Source organism: Micropterus salmoides, unplaced genomic scaffold, assembly GCF_014851395.1.
Source record: "Micropterus salmoides isolate LMB-PRFRI ecotype aquatic unplaced genomic scaffold, ASM1485139v1 Ms_hic_scaffold_21, whole genome shotgun sequence".
Lineage (NCBI taxonomy): Eukaryota > Metazoa > Chordata > Actinopteri > Centrarchiformes > Centrarchidae > Micropterus > Micropterus salmoides.
The window spans coordinates 4866474-4893907 of record NW_024041262.1 but is presented as its reverse complement, the minus strand read 5'-3'; the positions used below and the strand labels follow the sequence as shown (position 1 = coordinate 4893907).

Here is a 27434-nt window from a genome sequence, read left to right as displayed (position 1 = left end):
CATAAAACAGAGTCATAATAAACACTGAGATAATGACAAAATGACTATGTAAAAAAGTTGGAAGAGATGGTATGGGGAATAATAATACTAGAAAAACAATATGCATTCAGGGTCCCCTTGCTTTTACTTTCAACAGCATGTCACAGTTTTTATCGACATAAGTATGGACATGTGATATGTAGCTGTATATGGCATTGTCATAGTTATTTTGTCAAACTTTTTCAAAGGCCAAGAACTTTCAAGCTAAACACTAAACTAGATTAGCTTTGACATGATCCAATAAATACAAGAATGCAGCTGTGAAATGTAAATGAAATATAAAAAAATGAATATGCTACGTTGTGTGATTCAAACAACACAAACAGTTGTGAAACAGGAGGGACAATGTGCCATGACAACAGCAATAATGAAGATTTAATTGTGTCCACTGTTTTGTTGAATCACACAAGATGAAAATGAAATGAGTTCAGGCAGTATTTACAATGTAGGACGTGGAGTATACTATGTACAGAGCGCGCTGACTTGCATAAGTGACAGAAATATGATATATCGCTGTCAAGTCGTGATTGGGTGTATTTTCCGACAGGCCCTGAAGGCATCAGCGGCACGGACGTGGCCGTGGCGCAGCTGCAGCACAGTGGCGCTGTACACACAGTCTACATCAGCGTCCCTTCTGGAGGCAGAGAGGGCGAAGTTTCACTCTGCATTGCAGCCTGAGCGCTGCTGCCGGAATCCAACACAACAATGGCGACTCCCAGTCCTGACAGCAACTCCTCAAGCTCCAGCAACAGTAGCAGCATTGTAGGAACCGCGTCGCACCATTTCCACCCGCAGACGCACAGCAGCAGCATGCAAGGTAGGCGACAGTGGCTTTTATTCCATCATTTTTCAGTTTCAACTGAAGACACTGGAGTTAGTGGGAAAAGGTAGCTTGTAGCTTCCCAGAAGCAGAAAAACCGTGGTAAAGTCAGACAGAATAATTCATACTTTCCGGTCATAACTTTCAAAACAACCCCACGTTTGTTCATTTCATACTGGTTCACATTTTGTTGGATAAGTTCATATACATGAACAAGCTCCATTTAAAATTTTATCTTGTTCTGCTAATGTAAATGTAAAATGGACTGGTTCTGTTAAGTGCTATAACTTAACCTGGTATTTTATAATTCTGTATTGTTAGAAAATGTAGTGATCTATTTATCCAGGATGGTGGAATACTAACGGTTACCAATCCTACATGCAAGGTCACTCATAATTTCTCTTAAATTAATTTATGGCATGTTGTTGACAGATACTGGGCATGTCAAGTTAGTATTCAGGCCCTAGTATTACAAGTTTCAATGTTGACATGATACACAGAATACATCTAATTATTAAAATATATTAATCTACAAGTATTGTTTTAGTATTAAACCAATCAAATCCGCACTGTGAATTAATCCAACCCTTTTGATAGTCTTGTTAACAGTTTGTCGCGCTGTAGAATTTTATTTTGAAGGCTTGTGCCGTTTCCGCTAAGGCTCTAGCTTTCTTTGCCTAGCTTGAAGTAGCTGCCTGATACTACATGGCTACCAGGTTAGCCCCTTTTTAGCTGCTGAACCTACAGACCTGTAGAGGCAAAGTGAAGTGTTTTCATTCATTGAGTCTGACATGACCCTCCATTAGAAACAAATTCTAAATCCAAAATGTATGACACTGCGTTCAGGGAATGTCTATTCACCGACATTACTTGCACCAGGCTGCTAACGTTAAGTTAAAAGGAACATTAACGTTACTATCAAGGCCTGCAAGTGAAGTGTTTCAATCTTCAAAGCCAGGCCACCGTTTGAACGCACCGCTGTCTATGGCAAATAAATGATCCAAACAATACAATTAAATATAGATATTGTATATTATCCACCATGTCAACATTCGTAAAACTTTGTTGATTAATATGCTTTGCTTCAGTCGTTTGACTACACGCCACGGAGATTTCAGCCCTTTTAAATAATGTGATAACATGAAATAAACAACAGTGTAACTTAACGTTAGCCCCCGAGTCCACACTCTAAACCCATTATCGGACGGAAAGCCAAGCCTGGCTGGGTCCTAAACCTACAGCAAGCCAACAACAGTTTTTTGCCTCTTGGACAATATATCCTTCACAAATGTTTCGATAAGATGCCATGAGCCATGGCAGTGTCTGCTGTTAAATCACCATAGAGGACCACCCGGTGCCAGCTGAGGTGTATGAATCTGTGGTTTGTTGCGTTGTCGCTAATTTGGGATCAAACTGAATGTGGATCTTATTTTGTTACTTATAAACGTTTGAACGCAATGCTGTCTAAATCTTACAAGACAAAGACGTACAGCAAGTCACACAGAGTCTTGTCCGATAATGGACGTGTTGATGGTAGCTTCTGGATAATGGATGGATGGACGGATGGACATTTACTGACTGACTTTTAGCAACCCTAACCTAATCAGAGCAGTGCAGCCATGTGTCCAGTGGTCAGCAGATCTGAGTTGCATGTTCTTACTTTGTGGCAGATGTCTAGTATCAAATGTTTTATCTGAACCTTACAGAAACCAACACCTGCTGGAGATGTCAAAATGAAACAGGTATTCACTCTTACTTTACTAGGTTTCAGTCTGCTGTTGGTGTTTTTTTGTTGTTGTTTACACTGTTTGGTTAGGACACATCTTGGCAAATTAATTCCTTGAAATGCCCCCTGTCCCCCCCCCCCCCCCCCCTTTTTTCCCCCCTACCTTTTTCCCCCCTACCTTTTTAATGGGATGTTTTTAAAAATGTCCTATGCAGCATCATATTTATGCACAACAGTTTCTGTCATTTTCTGTTTGTTTCCAAATTTGATGTCTATTTTATATATTTATTTATTTTTTAATTTTTGTTAAACATTTTTTTCCCCCGGCTTTTTTTATCCACTTAGCTGCATGTTTTTAATTCATGTTTCCATATTACAGTGATCTTAGTTTGAGACACTACACGCAACCCCATCCAGGAGCGTTTTTTTTCTTAGCGGCACAGATATCAAAATGTGGTTTTAGTGCCAACTCTTAGTGAAATGCCATGGAAAGATGACAACTGAAGTGAACACATCTTTACACCACATCTCACATCAACTGCCAGTTGTCCACCTGGAAGTGACGTTAGTGTGACATCAGGGTGATTCTGTCCACACTGCTGCTGTCCTGCTGGCTTGGCAGAATGTCAGTGACGTTCCACTGGCGAATACGACTTCCCATTGCCATATACCAATTCTTACTGACGTATGTCTCTGCTGATTATGGTATGTCACTGATGTGTCACTTCTAAACAGCTGGTCCCTGGTGTTCCACAGATGGCTGCCCCTCTCCATCGGCACTTAGTGGTATGCCACTTCAGCTATTGGCATGTCACCGCTGTAAGACTGGCATATGACATATAGAAATGGTATATTGCATATGCTCACTGGCATAAGATGAGTCTTAGGTACATATTCCACTGCTGTGGTAATGGTATTCGTCATACGTGACAATGCTGTTGGCATACAGCTCGCGTCAGTGGTCAAATTTTGTCAAGGCATACTGTTAGTTGTACAGGGCTAATATGTAGCAACGCCTAGCCCTGCTAAGCTGAATGACGTTCATAACTTCAGTAACATGCAGCTGGCTATCAGAATTGTGTTCTGTTTTGCAAGAACACGCAACACTGTACAATGCTCCCTTTTTAAGCCGAGGTATAGATGAAGTCATTGTGAAACAGATAGCACTACTAATCTCCAATCCTCTGATGTTATGAGTCCAAAAAGTAGATACTAAGTCACCAGTTGGACATGGTATCTGCTAGTGAAACGTGCTACCTGTCACTGGAACATGAGTGGCATGTCATTGTCATGTGGCGCACAGCGACAGGATACCAATAGTCAGCAGTGGCATATATGCAAGTATTGAATCATCAAATGCTGGTGGGGAGAGGTATTTGCCAGTGGAACGTGACTGACATACTAAGTGCTATATGCCAGATGAAGAGCAGCAGCACAGCCACTTTTCAATGTTGGCATCATTCATTTTTGTATAATGCACTAAAGGTACTAAATTGAATTTGAAACTGCAGGAGAAGAAGCCAAAGCATCGAAGTCATTTTAATACATTCTGCTATTGGGCTAGTTTTGACTAAACATGTTTAAAATTGTACTGTTCCTCAGTCCACTGTGAACGCAGTGGAACCTCATCAAGTGACACGTACAGTTGCATGGCAGTGCACTTAACCAGTTTCACCAAAATATGGTGATTCATTCACCAGCCAAAGCCCATTCAGAGTAACCTGACCTGTGTTTCACTTTCAGCATAGGCTCTTGCTGGGATGGCACTTCTGAATAAGGACCCACTCGCACTAAAACAAGCCCGAGGAAAATGTAGTAAAATGTTTTTCTTTACTTCAGGGTTTCAGATAAACCTGTCTGGAGTGTCCCAAAGTAAGCAATAGACTCGCACACGAAGCACACCTCTACTCTTTGTGGGTACACTTCAGTAGTCTAAAGTGGTTTCCTTTCCTCACTGACTTTCATTGTTTCTGTTCAATCGTTTGATGCCAACTGGTCTATTGAGCTCCAGATTCTTGATGCGTCTGTCATCGTATTTAATTGGATATCATAGGTGAAAGGATGCCACTGTATACTATTGAATCAGCCTGTGTGGTGCTCTGGTAGTTGGGGAGTCTGTCCACTGTTCATAAATTCAGTTATGGCCAAGAGCGATCCATTTGCACCGGGGCTTAAAGGTTAAAAAGGGATATGTTGCACGCAAGAACGGGGCATAGCAAAGACAACTCAACGCTTGCACTCGGCACGTTGCACAGAAGCTAGCCTAATTGCCATGTATATTCTGGAGATGCATCCTAATATACCCTTAATGTTACTGACACTGTTGACTTGATTCAGTCTTAAATTGGAAAGAAGTGCTATTTAAGTGTTGGGTCACTTTGCCATCTTAAGGGAACTTTTCAGGTTTGAATTGCACTATATATTTTTAATGTTTTTTTTGTTTTTTTTTTGCAAGTTGTAAGTAGAATTTCTTCTATTATTTTTTTTTTTTTGACAGGGATTCCCAATATCAGTATCCTGCAGTAAGGCCCCCTTTGGCTCTGTTGCAGGAACAACAATTCCAATAACTTAAAATATAAATTATTTGGGCAAAAATATGCCTTATACAGCTCAAAGAACTGGTGTAGTATCAGAGTATTGGGAACCCCTGAACATCTGGGAACTGGGCTTGTGTCAAAATGATTTTTGTGCTTCATCTGATCTTGAGAAGAGCTTGAGATAACCCTAAGGTCAGTCTATGTATGAAAACGGCTCACAGTGGACTGGATCTTTAACTCCTGTTTCTCCTCACTGTTCTACTGATTTATTAGTCAGATTTAATTGTACAAAGCACAATTATCTGCTTGTACTTGGGCCACTGAATATTTTGTGGCACAAATTTGTTAAAGTTGCTCATTGCATACATGCAAAGGCTTATCTCAAGCGTGTAGAGACTGAAGTTGCCGAGGTAAGCCGCACTGTGTGTCCTCTGTTGGCACCGGCTGGTTGAACCCACTGTGTGGTGTGCATGTTGTGGGAATCTGGATCTGTTTCTCTCTTCGTCCTGCCAGGTAAACGTAAAGCTCTGAAGCTGAATTTCGCCAACCCTCCAGTGAAACCGGCCTCCAGGCTCCCGCTCAATCCAACGCCTCCGTCTTTCCAGAACCCTCACATGTGAGTAGCCGATGGGTCTTAAACATTCTACAAGAAAAATGACTCGTTCTGATCTCTCTTCTTTGGAACCAAAAACACACTCTCTCAAAGAATCAGAAATCAGAAATGCCCTCTGTTGAACTGCGCGGCTAAACCACTAGAGGGCAGCAAAAACCTTTTAATGGGGTGTTTTAAAAATGTCCAATGCAGCATCATTTATGCACAACAGTTTCTGTCATTGACCAGTTTGCTATCTCTCTCCAGCCCTTTTCATATTTCACTCCCATCAAGGAGTGTAATGACGTAGGAAAGATCAGATTAGAAAGTCACCTCATGGGACCTTTTTTAAATGGTTCAGATTGACAGAAGCTTGGGGTCTGCTGATAAAATATTTATCATATCCACATTAATCTAAAATGCATGTTCCTCTCATGGCTCCACGCTGTCTCTTCCTGCTCCGTCCCCTTCCTGTGGCCTCTTCCTCCTACTGTTTCATACGCTGCCTCGTCCAATCCTGTCTGATCCCATCCGATCCCGTCCTCCGGGCTCCTCCCAGAGAGCGTCTGCGGACACACAGCATCGAGTCGTCGGGGAAGCTGAAGATCTCTCCGGAGCAGCATTGTGACTTTACAGCAGAGGATCTGAGAGACCTCGGGGAGATTGGTCGCGGGGCGTATGGCTCTGTGAACAAGATGGTCCACAAACCCACGGGCCAGATCATGGCTGTCAAGGTGACCTGCTGATAAACACAATCACCTGAGTTTAACTCTTCCAAACCAACAATAAATCAGTTCAAAATACAGAAGGCGTTACCTTTGCCTTTAAGGCCATGCCGCTAAGCAGAATTGTTGCTTCAGCCAAGTTATGGAATTTCTGCGGTACTTTTGTTCATGGGAAGCACCTGCAAGGAAAATAAAGGGGAAAAATCTGTCCAACCTGTAGTTTGTAGAAACATCTGTAGAATCCAATCAAAGGGTAACTTAAGTATTTTTCAACCTGGACCCTATTTTCCCATGTTTTTGTGTCTATGTGACTAATTGGGACAAAGTCTTTTGAAATTGGTCCAGTAGTGAGCGAGCGCGCTACAGTCGGCTGCAGCGAAAGATGGCTGCAACGTAATCCTCGCAGGGAATTGCATCCACTCAAAGTACGTCCACTTAAGTGCTTGTGTTTGGCACTGACGGGCTCAGATTAATATTATAGGTGTATGAAAACATTAATATTAAGGAAAGGATTCAGGACCAAATTCACACAAACACATAAGCAAACTAACCGACCCAGGCAGCGGTAGACAAGCAACTGCCGTGTTCTGTGAGGTGAAATTGCGCGCGTTTATTTTTTAATTTAAATTTTTATTTTTTTCCTCAAGGGAGTCTGGTGGCTTTGAGAGCGATATAGCGACTGTTTCTGGTTTAAAAATAGGGAACTCACTCTTAAAAAAAAAAAAAAAAAGAAAAAAAAAACTCTCTCTCTATAGAGAGCCTTTCCATCATCTGCTACAATCTTAACCACATCTACAAACCAGTAGCAAGTCGTGGCAGGGGCCAAACAGACAAACCCTCACCAGGAGGAAGTTATTTTGACAATCACCTGTGGAAAACAGTGTTTTACCAAACATGCGAGTCTCTGTCTGGATACTTGATCTGGACATCTGATCCACAAGCCTTCACATTTACACCTGGCGTTCTCCATCTCCTTAGTCTTCAAAGGTATTATTGACCAGTTAGACCCTTATCATCATTGGCTCTGATAGCGAGCAAAGCATGCAGTGAAGCTGCAAGATGGCACAGTGTGTTTGCTGCTTTGGTCAACTAACCACAGCAACACATAAAAGAAAATTGAATTCATTTGCATTCCTGTTTTTTACACAAATAAGCTTCTCATATCTCTGTAGCACAAAGTGAAATAAACTGGAAAGTAGGAATTGGTCAGAATTGTAAATGTGTTCTTGTTTTGCCGTGTCTCCCAGAGGATTCGCTCCACAGTGGACGAGAAGGAGCAGAAGCAGCTGCTGATGGACCTTGACGTGGTGATGAGGAGTAGTGACTGTCCCTACATTGTTCAGTTCTACGGCGCTCTCTTCAGAGAGGTCTGACTAGAACTCACTGAGCTTGTACCTCATCATGCTCATATCAGCAGACAGATGGTTTTGTAGACATGTGAGGAAAACTAACCTTTGACTCTTTGTTTCAGGGAGACTGTTGGATTTGTATGGAACTTATGTCTACCTCATTAGACAAATTCTACAAATATGTATATTGTTCATTAGATGATGTCATTCCAGAGGAAATATTAGGCAAAATAACATTAGCCGTGAGTAGATGAGTCCCTTTGTCTTTATGCATGTTGACTTCATACCGTGCGTATTGTCGAAACAACATAAGTGATGTTTTTATTTTGCCCTCAACAGACCGTTAAAGCACTGAACCACTTAAAAGAAAACTTGAAAATAATTCACAGAGGTGAGACTTAATAGTGTGTGTGTGTGTGTGTGTAAAATGTAAATTAATTAAAATTCATGTCAAATATGGAATATTGAGTACAAGCCATCTAATTGCATTTAACAATCGCACAGTCCCTTTGTACACAAATAAAAATGATGGTGAATTTCTTTCATACTATTAAGTTTTTTTTTTTTTAATGTCAAAAAAATATTCTGTTGGCAGTATCAAAACCATTTATATCAGCATTTGCATTCGAAAAAATGTGAATCAATTCTATTATTCCTACTCTGTATTCATTTTAGACATCAAACCTTCCAATATTCTAATGGACCGAAGGGGTAATATCAAGCTGTGTGATTTCGGCATCAGCGGTCAGCTGGTGGACTCCATAGCCAAGACCAGAGATGCAGGCTGCAGACCTTACATGGCGGTAAGCGATCCAAAGCAGTGACTTAACAACTGACAGCTGTCAATCTGTCAGACAGATAAACTGAAACAGTGTCTTGCTGAGTTGGCGTGCAGGTGCGGCCATTCAAAACTGACGAGCTTTCCTGGCTCACATTTTACTGAACACAAATGAATAAAAGGCTGTTTACAGTATTGTCTGATGCCATTTAGCAGCTATGGCTCAGGAGATGGAGCGGGTTGCACACAATGGTTGTTACATCTATGTAATGGATGTGATGTTGTGTAACAGTGTTTTGAATGGTCAGAAGAATAGAAAGGTGTTATTCAAATACTACAGAGTGTTTAATTCAACAAACTAAAACCAGCCACAGCACTGCAATGGACTAGGCTCAAGCTCCCATAGGAACAAGTTGGATCTTAATCGGGTTTGAGGCTCAGCTCAGATTTTGACCCTGACAAAAAAATGTGTGTGTGTGTTTCAGCCTGAAAGGATAGATCCCAGTGCTTCCAGACAAGGCTATGATGTCCGGTCTGATGTGTGGAGCTTAGGAATCACCCTGGTAAGAGAAATATTGTCATCTGCTTAATGTGAACTCTGACCTCTTGTTATGTCTGCACACATTTGAATTGACAGGGCTGTAGGGCCAATAAGGTCTGCCGGTCCTTCAAAGTCCCTGGTTTGTTTGCTTTCAGTACGAGCTGGCCACAGGAAGATTTCCTTACCCAAAGTGGAATAGTGTGTTTGATCAGCTGACACAAGTGGTGAAAGGTGAGCCTCCCCAGCTCAGCAACTCGGAGGAGAGGCAGTTCTCCCCCAAGTTCATCAACTTTGTTAACCTATGGTAAGCACCGTTACATTAAGTCATACACACAACATCAGTAGTATTGCAGTGTGTGAAATAAACCACTTAATTTAACATCCTGTTTTAGTGAAAACATTCTCAAACAGCTGAGTGTGAAAGTTCCCAGCTTAACTCAACATCCACTTACTAGCTTTTTCTAGAGCTTTCAACTACATCTCAGGGTCTCTATTAGTGGATGGAGCTGCTCAGTAGTCCTCATGTGGCCAGTGTGTGGAGTGGAGTAAACTGTATGACAATTGAGCAAACACAGTTTGCTTATAGACCTTTTGTTTTAAAGCTTAAAAAAAAAAACACACAGTAAGCAGCCCTTTAGTGAAGTTATTTGTTTTCATATTTGAAAAGATTTTAAAAGTGAAAACCTTTTTCTGAAATGATCTCCTGACTAAAAGTGAGTGTAGTTAACCTTTTACCATTTCACAATGTCAGTGCACATTTACAGTCAATTTGAACAGAAAACAATCGAAAATGTTTGTCTTACTTTTAATAATTTGCTTAATTCTTGAGACCACACACAAATGGAGGTGTTTAGTCGGTCATAGCTGTTCAGTAATTGGTTCTAAGTGCGTCTAATCATGGCAGTTTAAAATGCTGGGCAGTCTGCCACTGAATACTTGTCCCCCTATGCTGATGGAGTTCGATTTGTTTTTGTGCGTGTTCTTTTTCTGTCCAGCCTTACAAAGGATGAATCAAAAAGGCCAAAGTACAAGGAGCTTCTGGTAAGTTCTTGGACCGTTCTTTAGTTTTTACACACACTCCACAAATCAGTACATCAAGCACACAACATGACATGAGTGTCTTAATGGTGCTGTCCATGGTTCTGAAAAAGATTTTAAAGTAACCTGGTCTACTTACAGAGTATATTATGGAGATTTAACAGTTTGTGTAAAATACAGAACGTTACTAGTTAAACATGTGCTCCTGATCATGGTGCCTAAAATCTTCAGCTGTTCCCTGAGCAACAAAGCCTCTGCTGGTCAGACACACTGTAACAAGAGGAGTGGGACATACTATAATTTGGGCATAGTTTACTTTCATGACACATTATGAATTCTTCAGTGTGTGAATAGCAAAATTGCATTTGGCAAAGAAATTAATTCCTTAACTAATGAATTTGACTTAACGTTTGTACCTTTTTTAAAGCTGCACTAACTAAATATGTTTTATGCCAACAATGAGTCAAATGACTGTGAAATGTGTTGCCCATAGTGACAAACCTACTGACAATTATCACCTACCTTTACAGTTCCCCTTTTGCCTCTTTTCACTCATTTGTTTTGTTCTGCCCACAAACTCATACACCTATCGACCTCTTTCCAGAAGTTGTGGGAAGCTGTTTTGCATGGAGAATCTTTGAAAAATCCCATGTACACATGAACTTAGCGGAGCATCTTGCATTATCAATTTGCTAGCAAGCTAAATACTTTCCTCAGGAGTTGGTAGTGACTAAATTGAAGCTAAATGTAGAGTGAATATTGGACCAACATTTGTCAGGTGACCAGAATTAGGACTTCAAATGAATGCTAATGTTGCTCTGTCTGCTGGATGTGTAAATTCACCATAACTTTAAATATGATGTCGGTGTTGTTTCCAGTTTCTTCTGCTGCCCCCAAGTGGAGAGAGAGATATAGAGATAGATAGATAGATATAGATATATAGATATATATATAGATATAGATATATAGATAGATATAGATAGATAGATATAGATATAGATATAGATATAGATATATATATATATATATATATATATATAGATATATATAGATATATAGATATATAGATTAGATAGATAGATAGATAGATATATAGATATATAGATATATATATAGATATATAGATAGATAGATATAGATATAGATATAGATATAGATATATAGATAGATATATATAAAAATAGGGTTAATATAGTCTGCCAAATAGGAGTTTTTTTTACTGCCTCTAAAATATGTGTTTATGTCAAATACAATATCTCACAGAAGTGTGCAAACCCCTCAGATTTTTGTAAATATTTGATTATAGAGAGCCCTCCCCTTTCAGTGGACAACCATGGGAACTTCAGAAAAATATTGGTAACGGTAGTCAATGGCAACTTTCTTGGCTTGCAAAAGTATATTTTAAATTGACCAACATCATATGTGTAATTCAGGGCTCAATTCTTACGGGATAAAAAGATAAGTTGTCTCTCGCCATTGACTACCGTACATATTTTTCCTGAAATAAGGTCCTATGAGCCGGAAAAAGAAGCGAGTGACTTGGGCTCTCTGTCATTTCTTCAGTGTTGTCACATGAAAAGATACTTTGCTACAATGTAAAGTAGTTGTAGTAGTGTACAGCTTGCAGTGTAAATCTGCTGTCCCCTCAAAATGACACATCACACAGCCATTAATGTCTAAACAGCTGGCAACAAAAGTGAGTACACCCCTAAGTGAAAAGATATATTCAAATATTTACAAAATGTGAGGGGTGTACTCACTTTTGTGAGATACTATGCATGTATTTATCTTATTCTCCTAGCAACCAGTTCAACGCACATTTGAGGATTTAGGACACTAGCTTTAAATTAGCTGGCTATTTTAGGAACCACAACTATGACTACTTGAAGGAATTTTCATCGAACCTAAAAGCTCACTGTAAATTGTTTCTTTTTTTTTTTTTCTCCTGCAGAAACATCCCTTCATTCTGATGTACGAAGAGCGCTACGTGGATGTCGCCAGTTACGTATGTCGCATCCTGGATCAGATCCCTGCCTCTCCCATCTCTCCTATGTATGTGGACTGATGGGGTTAGACTGGGGAGTTTGGGGGGGGGGGGGTCACCCAATATGTAGTCGATGGGACAGTCAGCTTTAAGATTCCACGCTTGACATCTTGTCCATCAGATTTACGTAGGATCACCTGTTTATTCACACGTTCCAAAGAACAAAGGAACTTCAGTTCAAATTGCCCGGTGCAAAGAGATGAGCGCTGGTAAGCAAACCCTTCCACCTCCCGTCACCTCATTTTAAAGTCAGTGAAATCTGAACTGTTCTCATCTTCAGCCAGGAAAAACTTGAAGACATAACGTTGTCTTAGTAAAATGAAACGCGTCTTTTTATGTGAGGGTGGGGAAAAAGGAACAGAGTATGCATATTGAATATGTTGTAGGCAAATGCAGAATCTACCAAATAAAATGTTGAACAGTGACACTCGTGACATATGAACAAAAATAGCCACCTTTTGAAGTGTACATTGTGGACTATATATGCATTATGTGTGTTCACTTCTGCATTGTTAACATGTAGAGATGTATGCCAATAGACCTACTGTCTAAACACACACACTTTTCAAGCAGTTTGTTGTGGGCACCTTCCCTCACGGTAAATGAAATGAGTATGCAAAAGTGCTTGTCTCTGGACAGCTCATTGATTCGGTAGAGTGGCTTTACTTACTTGTCTCTTTCTCTCCTCTTTTTGTTTTTTTTATTTTTTCCCCCTCCAATATGCAATCTGTAAGTTTGCCTTGACCTATGATTGGGACATACACATCCAGTATTGGCCCCAGTTTGTACCTTTTTATGTCTTATATTATCAATGCTTATGAATCACAGAGCTGAGCATCTCATTTTCTGAAATATAATCCATACATCTGTCATTTAAAAAATATAGGGAGAAACTTGTTACCGAAAGGTATTCTATGTTGTTCTCTAATTTCACATGGTTTTGATAAGATTCGCTGGCGTGGGAGTCTTGCTGATCTGGATATTTTTCTAGTTATAGACCCAACCTTGAAATGGCATATCAAATTACATTAATATATACAATTTTACCTAATAGTAAAATGTTTCCATTTTGGCTTACGTTGCAAAAGGGAAGCAATGCAATATGTAATTGCTGGCTATCATTAGCATCTTTGTTCGGATTTGGTAATGAAGTTGCAACTTAGGAAGTGGGCTAAAAAAAGAATCTTTTTAGATCCAGGTGGGCAGAAGGTCTTGTGAATATTCTAGAAATACCATTTGAACTGCAGCAGGTGTTAAACAACCATGTGGGTTTTTTCCAAGATCAGCAATTTATCTTTCAGAAAAATGGATGTTTATCTCTGACTCAAACAAGGCACAAACTGGGACTAAACAATGTTACATTGCATGATGTAAAGTTACTTTGGGACATTATGTCCTCGTGTGTGTGTGTGTGTGTGTGTTTCAGTTTGAGAACAAGCCCTAAAGCTCCTTAGCCTCCTGTCATATCACTGTACAGCTAAACCGCTCATCCACACAGATCACAGATCCACCATGCTGCCATACAAAGGCAAAAAGTAATAACTACCTTTGCGAACGGTCCTGGCAAAGGTTTCCTAAAAAATTGCACCATGAATGCTGCTAAATGACATAATGTCCACTTCAACCACACAACTTTCAGGGGAGGAGGAGGATCACTCCTCACATAGTTACTGCTATTTGACTCATAAGGTCACCATAGACTCAGCATGTTCCTCCGTGACTCGGCATGTCTCTCTGGCTTGCACTGATAGAATTTTTTTTCCCACGCCAAAAACTGTACTACTTTCGGGATGTATCTCCATAGTCTAAAACGCGTTCCCTCACCTCTCTTCCTCCACCGGTACTGATAGACTGCAGTTTAACGTATCAGGACAGGTGAAGGGGGCCGCAACTTGAGACTATTGAGATCCACCTGCTGACGTTCCCTCTCAGAAAGGCATGTGTGCCAGTCAGCAGTTGGTGGACAAACATCACACAACTTGGAGTTAGCTACTTAACCAAACTGTCTGTATGGGCGGTGGCACTCAAGACTGGGACAAGACTTGTAATGTAATAAATTACTTTAAAGGATTAGGACGGCATGGTGTATATTCTTTTTGTTTTTTGTTTTTTTGTCAACAAATCCCATTAAAGCTAGTGTGCAGGACTTTTGCATATAAATGAACGTCCGTTACATTCAAGCCCTTGCCATTCCAGTTTACGCAATGCTGATTAAGCCTATCCTCTTCAGGTAAATCTCTCTGTACTCGCAGTGTACATGCCAGAGTTCTTAAATTTGTGGTGACGTTCCGCATATGCCTTGTGTCGACAGCGTGGTGTAATTGCTCTTACTGTCAGAAAGGGGTGACTGCAGGTTTAATATAACATTGAATATTGCTAGCCTTATCCTTTAACATAGCAAATACTAATAATGTAAAGTAATTTTATTATAATAAGCCAAAAGTATAAAGTAACTTAAAGTCAGCTTTGTCACATGATACAAGATCTCAGTTTGATCTTTTATCTGTTGGAGTATTGCAATTATTGTTACTCTTTTCGATTCGTGTGGGAAATACACATTTTAAGACTGACATTGTCAGTTTTTTTTTTTTTTTCCCACTGTATGCTTTGTTACATTTAGTTTTATTACATTAAAGGATTGCTGTTGTTAAAGGGCTACTCCAGTGATTTTTAGTATTGTACTTTCATAAAGTTGGGAGCCTTGGAAGAGACAGATTAAAACAATGGTCAAAACTGGTGCAGCAGAAACCGAGACATCCTGACTTTTAGTCCTTCATATAGAGAGCCCAAGTCCCTCCCCTTCCGGTGGACCACCATGGGATGTTATTTCAGAAAAATATTGTACAGTAGTCAATGGCAAGGGACAACAAATATTTTGACCCCGTTTAAATTGTGAATTACGTATGTTTGTCAATTTAAAATAAAAATTGGCGCCATTTGTTGTAAAACGTCTGAGGTATCAGACTGTAAAAATACAAATTACAAACCCTCAAACAGCCCTCAAACCCAAAAGTCGCGTATATGACATAACTTTCTCTCCTTGACTGAAGCTAACGTTACTGGAGCTAACCTCGAAAAACTTACATGAGAGGATGATGTGATAAAAGGACCAGGAGCCGTTGGATTTAACACATCAGGTGAGATATATTTCTGCGTGGAACATGGCTAACTTACCTAGCTAGCAACAACCAAGCAAAGTTAGCTAGCATACTGCGTTAACATGTTGCTGACGTACACTCACCTAAAGGATTATTAGGAACACCTGTTCAATTTCTCATTAATGCAATTATCTAATCAACCAATCACATGGCAGTTGCTTCAATGCATTTAGGGGTGTGGTCCTGGTCAAGACAATCTCCTGAACTCCAAACTGAATGTCAGAATGGGAAAGAAAGGTGATTTAAGCAATTTTGAGCGCGGCATGGTTGTTGGTGCCAGACGGGCCGGTCTGAGTATTTCACAATCTGCTCAGTTACTGGGATTTTCACGCACAACCATTTCTAGGGTTTACAAAGAATGTGTGAAAATGGAAAAACATCCAGTATGCGGCAGTTTGTGGGTGAAAATGCCTTGTTGATGCTAGAGGTCAGAGGAGAATGGGCCGACTGATTCAAGCTGATAGAAGAGCAACTTTGACTGAAATAACAACCGAGTTACAACCGAGGTATGCAGCAAAGCATTTGTGAAGCCACAACACGCACAACCTTGAGGCGGATGGGCGACAACAGCAGAAGACCCCACCGGGTACCACTCATCTCCACTACAAATAGGAAAAAGAGGCTACAATTTGCAAGAGCTCACCAAAATTGGACAGTTGAAGACTGAAATGTTGCCTGGTCTGATGAGTCTTGATTTTTGTTGAGACATTCAGATGGTAGAGTCAGAATTTGGCGTAAACAGAATGAGAACATGGATCCATCATGCCTTGTTACCACTGTGCAGGCTGCTGGTGGTGGTGGTGTAATGGTGTGGGGGATGTTTTCTTGGCACACTTTAGGCCCCTTAGTGCCAATTGGGCATGTTTAAATGCCACGGCCTACCTGAGCATTGTTTCTGACCATGTCCATCCCTTTATAGCCACCATGTACCCATCCTCTGATGGCTACTTCCAGCAGGATAATGCACCATGTCACAAAGCTCCAATCATTTCAAATTGGTTTCTTGAACATGACAATGAGTTCACTGTACTAAAATGGCCCCCACAGTCACCAGATCTCAACCCAATAGAGCATCTTTGGGATGTGGTGCCCTGGATGTGCATCCCACAAATCTCCATCAACTGCAAGATCCTATCCATCAATATGGGCCAACATTTCTAAAGAATGCTTTCAGCACCTTGTTGAATCAATGCCACGTAGAATTAAGGCAGTTCTGAAGGCGAAAGGGGGTCAAACACAGTATTAGTATGGTGTTCCTAATAATCCTTTAGGTGAGTGTATATTGTGCGAGGTGAGAGATGTAATTCATTGAATGGGTTTCACACAAAACTATATGTAACTTTACTGTTTTACGACAAACTGCGACTTTCTCGACATGTGAAATTATATTTTAAATTGAACAATATCATATGTGTAATTCAGAGCTCAATTCTAACGGGATAAAAAGAGAAGTCTCTCGCCGTTGACTACTGTACATATTTTTCCCGAAATAAGGTCCCATGTGCCGGAAGCAGAAGCGAGTGATTTGGGCTCTCTATGGGGAAAGCTCCAAAACCAAAAAGAATGACCCTGATGACATCATCAGCGAAATTTTCTCAGACTTGACACAACTCCTCCAGAGCTGCAGCAGACATTATACTACTGTTTTCAAAGGCTGAACAGTACTCCTGATGACTAATAAATTGACATAAAAGTGTAATATTCACTGGAGTATCCTTTTACATTTTATATAAAATTCTATGACCTAGGCCTCTACAGATGTCAGCCATGTTGAAAACAGGCCACCGTCATGTCGGTGAGTTTTGGGTCACTCCTTTAAAAACCGACTAGGGGATAAGACATTACAAGCAAGTTGGTGGATATGCAGTGTAAACTAGACATGAGTCTCTCTATAATTCAAATGAAGAATACTGTCGGCTCTGTTTATTCCATTCCTATCTTTATTGTGAAATAGTGTATACCCCTGAGAAAGCCCACAGTCTCATTTGACACACAAGGCGGCGCTGTTCCACTGCAAACTGTCTTCAGATTTAATGGGATACATTACCAGGAAGCTAAATTACCACTGGGGAGTATGAATCCCCAGGGTACATGTTGTATATATTGCAATTTACTAGATTGTTCATATTAGATTATAAAATATTAAGGGCAATGAATATTGTATCTTTATTGAGGGTTACAAATAAATTTCCCATGGAAAAATTGAAAAGCCTGTATTGTGTGCTTCTTGTGAATAGTACAATAAATAATGAAAAATAAAAAGGACGGTAGAAATTACTTTGCTGTGATAAAGTTTATTGCTCTTCTTTCTGTAGTATACAGGGAAGCAAGCAAATACTGTTTACTGTTAGTCAGTGGCCAAGCAACATGGAAGCTTCTGTCAGATGTGATTTTTTCTTATCTTAATTAGGGAAAATTATTGCAAACTGAAACCCACCAGATAAAAAAGGCCAGTAGATATTCTTACAACAGAACACAGAAGGTAAAGAATATCCGCTTTGTCATATATTCAAGATGGGCATTATTAAAGCCTAAATGTAACCATACAACCCATTTAACAAGTGCAACACTTAATAAGTAACAGGAAAAAAAGCAATATTTGGTCTAAACAGAACACAAAGTGAGACCCATGTTTACTGAGGACATAACTTTAAATGCAAGAAATGTATTGACCACTGGCTTAACAATGGTTTGACATTTTGGAAAGTATACCTATTATCTCTCTTGCTGACAGTCAGATGAGAAAATCAACTGTCATATATGTCTGATAAATATGAAGCTGGAGCCAGGACCCGCTTAACACAAGCAAACTAATAGCCTGACTCAGTCCAAGGTTGAGCTTTATTGGGGGGTTAAAGCGCACTAATTAACACTATATATTTAATTAGTTTAATCCAAAAAAAAAAAAAAAAGTGTCAAAAGAAGTTGTGCTATGTCCTGGATTAAACAAACAAGATATAACGTGTTAATCAGTGAGCACTAGAGGTGCTGGTGACAGACAGAGGTGATTTAGTCTCTCATTAGTGTGTCTAGGCTGGCTCTGATACATGTTTATGCTGTGTTAAAATGCAGTATTCACAGTAAAGATCTGAATATATTACATTTTCCTATTCACAAGTGCTAATAATGGAAATTTCCACTTTATATGATTCTTTAAAGAAAAGTGATTTAAGAAAACATGGCTTTTCCAAGTGGTTCCTTCACTTCGTATCACATTTGTAAGAGAATTGATTTACAAAGAAATGTCTGTGGTCACATGGCAGCACTGGAAAATCTGGTAAATCAAAGAGCCCCAATCTAGAAAGGAATGTCAGTATAAATACAAGATAAAGTATAAATATAATAACACGAAATAAATAACTGTGATTGGCCTGGGAATAGAAAGGGTGAAATTTGTAAGGACAAAAAAAAAATAAAAATAGAGATGAAGTTGTATTTTTCATTAACATTTGTCTGATTTTGCAAGTAAAGAAACACTAACTTATGTTGGCGCTTTCTATCTTAATATCTGTCAACAGCTTTCAGGGAATAGCAAATTAATAATACATTGTAAAGGGGAAACTGGTGTATAAAATTTGTAATAAAAAGCGGTCGCAAATAAAGTTTGTTGATTAAAACAGATAAGACCAAATGTTCAGACAGTCATTTCTCTCCATAATGTCATTCTGTGGATAAATATGCCAAATACCAAAAAGAAGCTATTAAAAAAAAGTCCGTCAAAGGAATGAGAACCATTTCTACACAGATTTTCTAGGCACAAGCAAACTGTGGCAAATGTGTATTTAACTAGAGGTGCGCAGTGAGATAATTTGGGTCATATTTACATCAATTGATGAACTGATTACATAATACACTTGATTTGTGGTTTGTGTCTTCTCCCACACCACTGACAAAATATGCAGACGTCAACTTGTCTCTGTCAGTACAGATAGTTCAGATATTTACAAAATGGCCTTCCTAAGCAATCCAATTCACCTTGTAATTCCTTTCTTTTTTTCCAGTAATACAAACATAGACTCAGAAAATATACAATGATTGTCAAAATGTGTCTTCAAGTCTAGGTGGCATAACACTGATATTGCATAAAGTGTTGGTATAAAGCACTGTAATCATGTATTTCCATTAACTAGAATGTGTGTCCACTGTCATACTTATATGGCAGTTGTGCGCATCGTTGTCCAAAAAGGACAAAGATCATGTCAAAAAGCACCTACTCTTTGGATTCTGGGTATAATTACAACATGAGACCCTCATTTCAGTGAAGTGGAGAAAATATGTCAAAATATATTTATGTAATTCAACTTCTGATGTCCTACTTAATGTCACCTCCCAATGTATTATAACAAGAGGCAAATTCTGGCACTTGGACTGAAGCTGTTAAGGTAGAATTCAATAGTTCTTTGGTATGTTCATAGCTGATAGGAGTGGTCCGCAAGCTGGTGTCTTGTGTTGATGGCCAGCATGTTGCTAGCCAGCACTTGGTGGCGGCGTTTCTTTCACCAGTGCTCCAGGTGAAGGTCCATGGCAGAGTTCAAGTTAATGTCTGTGACATCCAGGAACTCTGTGTTGAAGATGCTGGGCCCACTGGGTGGAGCAACATTATAGGCTGTGGCCGAGCTGGGTGGCGTCAGGTCCAGCCACTCCATGGTCTCCCACGGCGTCTCGCTGAAAGTCATGCTGACCATCCCTTGCACCTCAGGGACGGCGGACACCTTGGCGCTGATGGCCGACAGAGGAGTGTCCATTAGATCTCTGTTGTTCAGAAGTTTGTCCTGTTGGGGAGGGTGAGGGTGGTGGTGGTGATTGTGTGGGCTGCCGTACCCTTCGCCATCTCTGTTCCCTTCATCTTCCTGCCCCCCGTTCTCGGTAGCCATTTTAAGAAGGGCCATCTCCCCGCCCCGTCCAATTGGACTTCCCAGCAGAGTCTCGAGGTGGCTCTCAGTGATGTGATTGGCCGAGTGGTCGTAAGGGAGCTGGGTGGGGGACAGGTGTTCGTAGTGTCTGTGGAACCTCGGGATGAGGAGTCCGGGACACCCTGGGGACACAGTAATGTGAGGCACAACTTTGGTTACAGAGGACCTCTCCCTCTCTTCTCTGGCGTTAGCTGGCATCTCTTGAAGAGAAAGAGGAGAGGAGGGAGGGTCACAGCAGGTACTGGAATCTAATGCCACTGTGTGGGGCAAGACTGACTTCAAACCAATGCACTTGGTGATATGTAGTTTTTAAACTATCTTGCATGTGCAGTGCTAGCTGTGCTAATATTATTTATGGAATTTCATCTTACCTCCACTCTCTATGAGTACATCCAAGAGTTCATCCATCTGCTGACTTCTGGTCAGTTGCTATAAAAGTAATAAACAGATTGTTTTTAATCAACTGAAAAACGTTTTAACAATTAAAAATGAAATCCAATTATATCAAAGGATTTTATATATAAAAAAACATTAGCTTTCAAGCAGTCTACATAGACTTGCAGAATAGAGTTTTGGTAGTACAAACTTTTCTTGGAGACAGACCAGTCTATTGGTTGAGATGAAACTCTTTAACTAGGTTTTCTAGCTTAAAGGTTTGCTGTGTAACTTTCAGAAAACCCTTGTTATTAATGACACATGTGGCCGTTAACTGAACTGCAGTCAGCATTTTGTTGTTCGCACTCGCACTCTGTAGGCTTCAGCGAGCATCATCCTGGGCATCAGCCCACCAGTGACGTGACACACTGAACGCTGAAATGAACACTGAAAACTAGAAAATAAATTACAATCACATTTAGAATAACGTTACCATCTGTGATGTTCCTAAATCTTATTTGGACCATTGACTCCATGATACTGACTAGCTTCCCGTTTGTAAATCATCCCATCCACCAATGCCAGGCCCACACCCCGCAGCCAAGCCACGGCCAGCAGCCCAATTCCAGCTTAGTTTACGTTACAGTTAGCTAGTTGGCCGCCCCTGCCTTGCATCGGTCTTGGCTAGTTGAAAGCATTTGTTAGTTATAAGTTTGCAACAGAAATATATTCATCAACGTTGGAAAAGGAAGTGCAGGTATTGGAGTGCTGTGGACCTTGAGACAATCACCGCCCACAGCATCTTCCGACTACCTTGCTAGACCAGCCGGAACAAGCGCCACCGCAAGCGATTGTCCAAAGAAAAGATCCAGGATAAGAGCTTAACTAACCCAACTTTGACCTAAGAGAGCGAGTGAGAGAGATTCCCACCTTGATTATGCACTCAGATAATATTTTGCTTGCGATAACATTAGCGAGCAAGCAAACCAAGGATAGCCAGCCAGTTGCAACCCAACCACACTGTATGGATCCAGCACCGGCCTCATTGCAGCACCAGCTGACAAAGCAACCTGCAAACAGCAGCCCAGCCAATCTATCAGCCAGGAGTCTGGATGAACTTGTTGACTTTATCCAATCAAGACAGTATTTTGCTACGTTAGCTAGCAATTCCTCAGTGTTAGGAAGCAAGCTAACGTTAGCAATATTCAGCCAGCTAAAACCACATAATACATTTCACATGCTTTGCAGTAATTTTAGCTTTGACTTTGTGTTGGTCTCTCTTGTGGTTGGTGCCGGTTGCTTGTTGATGTTAGTGGACTCCATTTCTAAGCTAACGATAGCTAGTGTTGCACACTGTTGATGCGGAAGAGAAGGCACTCAAGAGCATTCATTACGTCACATCCTTTGGATTTTCCCAGAAAAAACTTCCTTTACATAGAAATTTGTCTACACGTTTTTATTGGCAACAGAGAAATTCTAAGAAGAATCCGTTTACACATTAAATTCTTCACATTCATATATATTAAAGCCCAAAAAATGTAAGGCCAATTCATTGGTTGGGCTCTTGTACCTATCTTTCCAACTAAAAAACATTTATTTATTCCTGCTTTAGCTCAACTAGTAAGAGTTACATCTGCCTTCAAAAATGTTTTGTACAACGAAAACACCAATCTGCTTTAGACTTGGTAAAGGGTGAAAAGTTAGTGCAGTGAACAAAGCAAATGGATGAATAAAAGAGGTGCAGTACAGGTGGACTTACAGTGACAAAAATGAGCAGACAGATGGAAAAGTGGAATTACAGCAACGCCGATAGGGAAAATAAAATCTCTGGCCAGCCATTATCTACTGAATTTTAGCATGAATTTGAGTTTACCTGCTTGACTGCATCCTCATAGCATGGGGGCTGTCTTAAGTCAGATGCATCTGAATCTGAGCTACTGAAGGCAGGGGGAGAGACCTGGCACTTTTGGCCAACATGCCGAGGAGAGGGCAATACTGACATCTATATGAGAAATAGGTGAAAAGTGACATTAGCGCACCAATTAGAATAGGGGAGCTTACCAAATGTAAGTGTATTACATATTTTTTTAAGCATAATGAACTATAAATCAGGCCTGTGTGATCGATAATCTCATCACATTAAACATTTCAAAAACAGGGTTGGCGTTGTGTTTTTGTAAAGGAAAAGTCACCAACATGTGAAGGAATATGTGATGAAAACAGATGAACTCTGTTTTAAAGAGCAGAGATATGACAAGAGTGACAATAAACCTCAAAACAAAAGACAATTATATAGAGTCAGAGACAGAACACAAATTAATAGAAAAGAGAAAAACGGTTACGTGAATGTGAGGTGATTCAGATGAAGTACATGACACCGACAACACCGCAAATGCCCTTAATGTTGACATAATGTTTACCTTTGGTTGCATACTCTGGTTCTCAGCCTTGGCTGAGCCGCTGTGGCCACAGTCAGTTGAGTTGGGAAAGACTCCCTGAAGGCCTCTTTGGTCGCAAGGATAAGAACAGTTCACCGCCTGGCCACCATTCTTATGATGCATCTGTAGTTGGCCAAAGTTAAATAAAAGAAAACAACATTTATACATAAAAAGATAAAGATAAGTTTTAGCCATGCTAGCAATGTCAGTTGGTAGGTCAGTCCATCACTTTGGTGTAGACTGAAATATTTAGACAATTAGTAGACGGATGCCATAAAATTTGGTACACACATTCATATTTTCCAATGGATGAAAGACTTTGATGATCTGCTGACTTTTCCTCTAGCACCATCATCTGGTTAAAATATGAATCCTCCTCAGCTATTCAGCGTTTCAAGGCTGCTAACATTTGCAAAACTAAGATGGGAAACATTATTAACATTAACATTACCTGCTAAATATCAGCATGCTAACATGTGAGCATGCTTATGTTAGCAACTCACAGCAACGCCATGAGCCGCAAGAATATTACCAGGTTGTTGGTTCTTCCACTCAATTGGTCTGCTTTTTATTTGATCGGCCAATAAAAATTGCATTTGGCTTTTTGGGATCATTTGGAAAATGTTTCCACAACAATTCAAAATTGAACCCAAACGAACTGATGGAGATAATATTTCACTACTGTAAACCATGGTTTTTGGGTTCCCCCAATTATACCAATGAAACAGAAGCCTGGAGCAGAGCAGGGAGGCTCTGAGGCTTCTTCCCAGCACCACAGGGCAAACCCAGAGCTCATTACGGATATGTCTGTAATGTAAATAACAATGGTATATGCAGGAATATTTGCAACTAAGCTGCATGTTTGCATTATAGTATACAGGTGCTAGTCATATAATTAGAATATCATCAAAAAGTTTATTTATTTCAGTAATTCCATTCAAAAAGTGAAACTTGTATAATGTATACATTCCACACAGACTGATATATTTCAAGTGTTCATTCCTTTTAATTTTGATAATTAATAACTGACAACTAATGAAAATCCCAAAATCAGTATTTCAGAAAATTTGAATATTGTGAAAAGGTTCAATATTGAAGACACCTGGTGCCACACTCTCATCATCTAATTAAACCAAAACACCTGCAAAGGCCTTTAAATGGTCTCTCAGTCTAGTTCTGTAGGCTACACAATCATGCTGCTGACTTGACAGCTGTCCAAAAGACGACCATTGACACCTTGCACAAGGAGGGCAAGACACAAAAGGTCATTGCTAAAGAGGCTGGCTGTTCACAGAGCTCTGTGTCCAAGCCCATTAATAGAGAGGCGAAGGGAAGGAAAAGATGTGGTAGAAAAAAGTGTACAAGCAATAGGGATAACTGCACCCTGGAGAGGATTGTGAAACAAAACCCATTCAAAGATGTGAGGGAGATTCACAAAGAGTGGACTGCAGCTGGAGTCAGTGCTTCAAGAACCACCACGCACAGACGTATGCAAGACATGGTGTTTCAGCTGTCGCATTCCTTGTGTCAAGCCACTCCTGAACAAGACACAGCGTCAGAAGCGTCTCACCTGGGCTAAAGACAAAAAGGACTGGACTGCTGCTGAGTGGTCCAAAGTTATGTTCTCTGATGAAAGTAAATTTTGCATTTCCTTTGGAAATCAAGGTCCCAGAGTCTGGAGGAAGAGAGGAGAGGCACAGAATCCAGTGTCCAGTGTAAAGTTTCCACAGTCAGTGATGGTTTGGGGTGCCATGTCATCTGCTGGTGTTGGTCCACTATGTTTTCTGAGGTCCAAGGTCAACGCAGCCGTCTACCAGGAAGTTTTACAGCACTTCATGCTTCCTGCTGCTGACCAACTTTATGGAGATGCAGATTTCATTTTCCAACAGGACTTGGCACCTGCACACAGTGCCAAAGCTACCAGTACCTGGTTTAAGGACCACGGTATCCCTGTTCTTAATTGGCCAGCAAACTCGCCTGACCTTAACCCTATAGAAAATCTATGGGGTATTGTGAAGAGGAAGATGCGATACGCCAGACCCAACAATGCAGAAGAGCTGAAGGCCACTATCAGAGCAACCTGGGCTCTCATAACACCTGAGCAGTGCCACAGACTGATCGACTCCATGCCACGCCGCATTGCTGCAGTAATTCAGGCAAAAGGAGCCCCAACTAAGTATTGAGTGCTGTACATGCTCATACTTTTCATGTTCATACTTTTCAGTTGGCCAACATTTGTATTGGTCTTAAGTAATATTCTAATTTTCTGAGATACTGAATTTGGGATTTTCATTAGCTGTCAGTTTTAATCATCACAATTAAATTAAATAAACATTTGAAATATATCAGTCTGTGTGTAATGAATGAATATAATCCAAGTTTCACTTTTTGAATGGAATTACTGAAATAAATCAACTTTTTGATGATATTCTAATTATATGACCAGCACCTGGATAAAATGGGCTAGTTTGAGGCTTTGTATTTTTATTTGCTATTTTGTGTGAGGCAACACTACCTCAGCCGGAAGCATGGCTGTAGATAGTCTTGTTAAGAAAAGAACCTCCTTTAGTCACAGTTTACCCACTTTTTTATATCACTTATTATTATTTTAGATAAATTATCTGAATTCCCCACAGAACATTTAAGAATGATCCTTTTGTTCATAAATACATCATACCTGCATGTTGCGTGCTCTGTTATTGCCCTGGGAGTGGGGGTGACTGCAGCCGTCTCTTCCCAACGGAGGTGATAACAAGTAGCGGTTGTTAGGAGACGAAGGCTGGGGGCTACTAGAAGGCTTTCCAATGGGGGAGTCTTGTGGTGAGCACTGTGGACTGAGGAAAGCAGACATTGTGGAGGGGCTGCCAGAGGAAGGGGTTGTGTCCATACATTGTGGCCCGCTGGGGCCCCCCATATTGGAGAGGGAGTTATTGCAGTGTCCCATATCCTCCATACAGCTGCCGGGAGAGCTCTTGAGCTGTTTGGGAGAGGACAGCGGGCAGCTGGAGGACAAAGACATGGGCTCCTGCTTAATAGTCACCCCAAAGAAGTGCTGGCCCATCATGGCTTGGGTCTGCTGGTGGTGCATGGAGGGGTGAGATGGAGGGATGGTGTCCTGTGTTGCTCCATAGCAGCGTTTTCTCTTGTGGAGCTGCATCTTCAGCTCTTCAACCTAACAAGCATAGGACAGCACAAAGGTAAAATAAATATGTGGTATCAATATTAATAATACTTATATTATATTTATATGACCTGAACAGCGAATACTGTGTACTGATACGCTGATGGTCACACACCTGTCTCTGCTCCTGGTGCAGCTTCCACGTCAGCTCCTCAATCACCTTCTGCTTTTCCACGAGCATCTTATCTTTTTCAGCTTCTACGCCATCCATACTTCTGCCCTCCCCCACCCTCGGACCTCCACCGCCCAGGCTGCCCCCTCCCAGGCCGTCCTCCGCACTGAGCTGGGCCGGAGATGGCTGCAGGGTGAACTGTGTTGGTGAGGACATGGGCACGTCGCTGAAGCTGTCGGGGAGCGAGCCGCTGAGGGACAGCTCCGAGGAGGCCGGAGAGATGGGAGGGGTGGAGGAGGTGCTGGGGTAAGGGTAGTAACCCCCCTGGGACAGGGCGCTAGAGGAGGAAGGGGACTGGTATGAGGACAGGGACCCTGTGGGTGTGACAGGGAAGGTCACTGTGGTGATGTCAGAGGAGCCCGAGGGTGAGGAGCCAGCATTAGAGTCCTTGAAGGGTCGGAGTCGCTCAATGAGGGCCGTCTTGGTGCCGGAGACGGGCATGCCGCGAATACGCAGGTGCTGCCTGAGCTCTGATACCTAACATAGCACAAAGAACAAAAAAGAGATATCAACATCTAAGTCAAGTAGACTGTCTTATACTTTAGTATCTTTGTAAAACCTACTTTTAGGTCATCTAGATTCGCTGGCAGGGGCCCAGGTTTGACCGGTGAGATGTTGCTTTGGTTGTTATATGTATTCTTGACCGGGGAGGAGGAGTTACTGTTGGTTTGGCTGGATGGACCGCTGGAGCTACAAGCTGACAGCTGCTCACTGGCTCCTCTAGAACAGGAGAATTAAAGTGGATAGCAACATAGTAAAGTAAAAATAGCAATAGTAAAACATACAGCAACTTAATACCACTGTCTAATAATGTCTATCTATAAATAGACAGATAAATAGACGGTTAATACGTCTTCTACTAATGCTTTATAGATCAGTTTTAAGCAATAAACAAGAACTAGTTCTGGGTTGCCAGAGTGTGAAAAAATCCTATTGGCTTCATTTTATCCTCCTCCAGTATTTCAGCAATATAGGGTTTTTAAGTACCTTAAAAGACCTAGCTGGCTA

The 27434-nt window shown here is 40.8% G+C and overlaps 2 protein-coding genes across 12 annotated transcripts in view; one reads left to right on the top strand and one right to left on the bottom strand.

Moving 5' to 3' along the window:
- The first annotated feature begins 643 nt into the window (after positions 1 to 643).
- On the top strand, positions 644 to 14260 carry map2k4b (mitogen-activated protein kinase kinase 4b). Of its 4 annotated transcripts, XM_038735277.1 has the most exons (13): positions 644 to 856; positions 2566 to 2601; positions 4425 to 4457; positions 5636 to 5738; positions 6274 to 6448; positions 7687 to 7806; positions 7911 to 8030; positions 8128 to 8179; positions 8464 to 8591; positions 9052 to 9129; positions 9263 to 9411; positions 10103 to 10148; positions 12097 to 14260. In XM_038735277.1, exons 1-13 carry the CDS (start codon positions 745 to 747, stop codon positions 12208 to 12210), a joined length of 1266 nt encoding a protein of 421 aa, XP_038591205.1. In that variant the 5' UTR covers positions 644 to 744; the 3' UTR covers positions 12211 to 14260. The 4 variants fall into 4 exon arrangements, with proteins under 4 accessions (XP_038591205.1, XP_038591207.1, XP_038591206.1 ...); XM_038735279.1 differs by lacking the exon at positions 2566 to 2601; XM_038735278.1 differs by lacking the exon at positions 4425 to 4457.
- Positions 14261 to 17625: 3365 nt separating this feature from the next.
- myocd (myocardin) overlaps positions 17626 to 27434 on the bottom strand; it is a 122596-nt gene continuing 112787 nt past the window's right edge. For 5 of the 8 annotated variants that reach the window (XM_038735269.1, XM_038735273.1, XM_038735271.1 and 2 more), the window contains 7 exons: positions 26990 to 27146; positions 26370 to 26903; positions 25751 to 26245; positions 23056 to 23196; positions 22509 to 22637; positions 20632 to 20689; positions 17626 to 20460 (listed from right to left, as the gene is read on the bottom strand). In XM_038735269.1, coding sequence (XP_038591197.1) covers positions 19844 to 20460; positions 20632 to 20689; positions 22509 to 22637; positions 23056 to 23196; positions 25751 to 26245; positions 26370 to 26903; positions 26990 to 27146 — 2131 coding nt within the window. In that variant the 3' untranslated portion in view covers positions 17626 to 19843. The remainder of the gene's footprint in view (positions 20461 to 20631; positions 20690 to 22508; positions 22638 to 23055; positions 23197 to 25750; positions 26246 to 26369; positions 26904 to 26989; positions 27147 to 27434) is intronic. The other 3 variants (XM_038735270.1, XM_038735272.1, XM_038735274.1) reach the window with 3 other exon arrangements.

Excerpts from the sequence above, each read along its gene's own strand:
- map2k4b (XM_038735277.1), top strand. The coding sequence starts at position 745 with ATGGCGACTCCCAGTCCTGACAGCAACTCCTCAAGCTCCAGCAACAGT. Across the intron at positions 6,449-7,686 it reads GCCAGATCATGGCTGTCAAG|AGGATTCGCTCCACAGTGGA; the intron begins GTGACCTGCTGA and ends CGTGTCTCCCAG. Across the intron at positions 9,130-9,262 it reads GGAGCTTAGGAATCACCCTG|TACGAGCTGGCCACAGGAAG; the intron begins GTAAGAGAAATA and ends GTTTGCTTTCAG.